The sequence below is a fragment of the Mustela erminea genome, chromosome 9 (genome assembly GCF_009829155.1).
Source record: "Mustela erminea isolate mMusErm1 chromosome 9, mMusErm1.Pri, whole genome shotgun sequence".
In the NCBI taxonomy this organism is placed as follows: Eukaryota; Metazoa; Chordata; class Mammalia; order Carnivora; family Mustelidae; genus Mustela; species Mustela erminea.
In genome coordinates, this window is record NC_045622.1 from 60,919,902 (window position 1) to 60,923,315 (window position 3,414).

A 3,414-nucleotide genomic window follows, 5' to 3' on the forward strand; every position below is an offset into this window, starting at 1 on the left:
GAGAGAGTCAATTATCATATGGTCTCACTTACTTGTGAAACATAAGGAATAACACAGAGGACCTTGGAAAAAGAAGATGAGAAGTGAGTGGGGGAAATCACAGGGGGAGAAGAACCATGAGAGATGGTGGACTCTGAGAAACAAATGGAGGATTTTGGAGGGGAGGTGAGTGGAGTTTGAGTGAGCCTGGTGGTGGATATTAATGAAAGCACATATTGCATGGAGCACTGGGTGTGATGCATAAACAATGAATCCTAGAACACTGAAAAAATAAAACAAAGTTTAAATTTTAAAAACTCATGTGTCTTGAGTCCGTAAATAATTTTTACCTTAATTTTACAGATCACTAAAAGAAAACTATAGAAATACATGACAAAAGATGATAACACACCCAAATGGCAATAACTCCATTGAGGTTTCAGACTTCCTCCTGAATTGTTTGGTCAGATCCCCCAGCTGGCAGCTTTTTTTCTCCCTGCCCCTCAGCCTCCTCTTCCTCCTGGCTATGGGAGCCAATAGTATTCTTCTGATCACCATCCAGATGGAGGCCTCTCTGCATGAACCCATGTACTACTTACTCAGCATCCTCTCCCTACTGGACATTGTGCTCTGCCTCACCGTCATCCCCAAGGTTCTGGCCATCTTCTGGTTTGACCTCAAGTCCATCAGCTTCTATGCCTGCTTCCTCCAAATGTACATCATGAATTGCTTCCTTGCCATGGAGTCCTGCACATTCATGGTCATGGCCTATGACCGCTATGTGGCCATCTGCCACCCACTAAGATACCCATCCATCATCACTGACCAATTTGTAGCTAAGGCTGCCATTTTCATTTTGGCCAGGAATATTATTTCTACAGTGCCTATCCCCATTCTATCATCACGACTCCATTACTGTGGGAGAAATGTCATTGAGAACTGCATCTGTGCCAATATGTCTGTCTCCAGGCTCTCCTGTGATGATGTCACCATCAATCGCCTATACCAGTTTGCTGGAGGCTGGACACTGCTAGGATCTGATCTCATCCTCATCTTCCTCTCCTACAGTCTTATCCTTCGAGCTGTGCTGAGACTCAAGGCAGAGGGTGCTATGGCCAAGGCCCTGAGCACATGTGGCTCTCACTTCATTCTTATCCTTTTCTTCAGCACCATCCTTCTGGTCTTTGTCCTCACTCATGTGGTGAAGAAGAAGGTCTCCCCTGATGTGCCAGTCTTGCTCAATGTCCTCCACCATGTCATCCCTGCAGCCCTCAATCCCATTGTTTATGGAGTTCGAACTCAGGAGATCAAGCAAGGAATCCAGAGACTACTGAACAGAAGGTGGTAGTGAGGACAACTGGATCTCTTCCATTCCTAATTTAGGTTGAGTTTTGAATCAACAATGGGTGAGTGGGCAGAAATTCATTATCTATGAGTTACAATCTCAAAATGCATAAATTGCATATTGTTTCTTCCTAAATAAACTTAAGTGCCATAATGATTTCTCTTTCATTTCTCCTTTAATAAACTTAAACTCTTTTGCTTTTTTCATACATGTTTTTCTGTTTTGATGAAATACTGGGGATCCTCCAGGAAGATTCTAAACAGAAATTTATGTTTATTAACACCTGTTAATATATCATGACTTTACTTAGTAAATATACAAGTGTGGCTACTTTGGGGTAAGCTTGTATAACATGTAATGTACTCTTATTCTTATTTCCATGGAAGGAAACATATTGGAGACAAAGAATAGGAGTGAAATTTCAGTCCCAAATGATGAAAGATTGCTAGTGGTCTGTAACTGGGTCTACAATTAGATGACATTAGGAAATGGGCATGAGAAAAGGAGAGGGTTTTTTTTTAAGATTTTATTTATTTATTTGACAGACAGAGATCACAAGTAGGCAGAGAGGCAGGCAGAGAGTGAGAGGGGGAAGCAGGTTCACTGCCGAGCAGGGAACCTGATGTGGGGCTCAATCCCAGGACCCTGGGATCATGACCTGAGCTGATGGCAGAGGCTTTAACCCACTGAGCCACCCAGGCACCCCAAGGAGATGGTTTTTGCATGGATTTCTCATTTGAGCAACAATTAGCAATGAGTTTGGTAGATTCAAGAGACTCCTAATTTCTCCTCACCAATGGGTTTGTGCTTTGGACAGTTATCTTTGGATCCAGGCTGTTATCGTTTATGTATGTGTGCTAATGAGTTAAAGATTGCATAAGGATTGTAATACGTGGTGAAGTAATAATAATTAAAATGTGGAAAGCATAATCCTTGAACATTGTTGTCATATCAATTGGATCATTTCTAAGCACACTTTGTGTTCTAGGAATTCTGTTAGCAATTAAGACATAAAAATAGAATATTGCTGCTGTTAGGTGACCAAAGTTCGATTAGGAGGAATATATATATGAGACTGAGAAATAGAATAAGGTACCTACATGAAGTAGGGTATCAGGCAATATAAGAAACCACTAGATATAGAGTTAAATGTCTGAACTGTAAACCTTGCACAACTACCACAAAATGGTGTGTTCTAGGGAACAAATACAGTGTTCTCATTATGTTTCATATTACTCATCTGCTCCACCTGAGAACAGTGAATCATTTGTTTTAGAAGATCCTTTCTAATTATAAGATTCTGTACTTCAATAACAACCTGCAAGTGTGTTTCCTTGTTTAATCATGGAAGGAAAATCTCTCAACAGTCTAAAACTAATACTCTTACCAAAATCTGGGTCTTATACCCTTCACTACCTCATCCTTGAATTAATTAAGGTTTCATTCAGCAAAACTCCATCCATTTCTTCATCTTCTCTATCTCACAGTGAAGTACAATAAATTGGTATTTCAGTCCTTTGCTCCTTGATATCAATGTGAGCTACATTTGAGTAATAAACATAAATTCATGTAATTAAGAAGGAATAGCTACAAGCACATAATCTGCATTTGAACTGGGAATAATATATTTCTCAATAGTAAAAACAGAATGTCCAAATCCAATTAGGTCCATACAATAGATGCCTTTTTTCCTTGGTACTTCAAAAAGAATTCCCCAAAATCTCATTCTCTCACACATTTCAACATAAGAAAAAATGACGTGGTTTAACATGCACATGAAACCAAAAGGAAGGTCTTACAAAGGTGAACATACAATATGCAAAGGTCAATATAAGCTACAATCTCCTAGGGTGTATTAAAGGTCTACCAGTTTAATGTTATCATATATTAACATCTACTCGTCAAGGGACCAAGAACCTTCAGGACTAATCTCTGCCAGGGTCACATTGTACAACAAACCCAGATCTCCCCAGTTACCTGTTAGAAAACTTGAACACGAATGCACAAAAAGGGTTACTTCAGGGTATTCAAAGGATGTATCACTCAATCAAGACTGAAGAAAATCTAACACAAGTCTTGTCTTCCAAAAT

The 3,414-nt window shown here is 39.6% G+C and overlaps 1 protein-coding gene across 1 annotated transcript; it reads left to right on the plus strand.

The window, feature by feature from the left end:
- Nucleotides 1-379: 379 nt before the first annotated feature.
- On the plus strand, nt 380-1,327 carry LOC116599821 (olfactory receptor 56A3-like). Its single transcript, XM_032359788.1, has one exon. The coding sequence runs from the start codon at nt 380-382 to the stop codon at nt 1,325-1,327; it is 948 nt and encodes a 315-aa protein (XP_032215679.1).
- Nucleotides 1,328-3,414: the final 2,087 nt, after the last annotated feature.

Coding starts and splice junctions, on each gene's coding strand:
- LOC116599821 (XM_032359788.1), top strand. CDS start 380: ATGATAACACACCCAAATGGCAATAACTCCATTGAGGTTTCAGACTTC.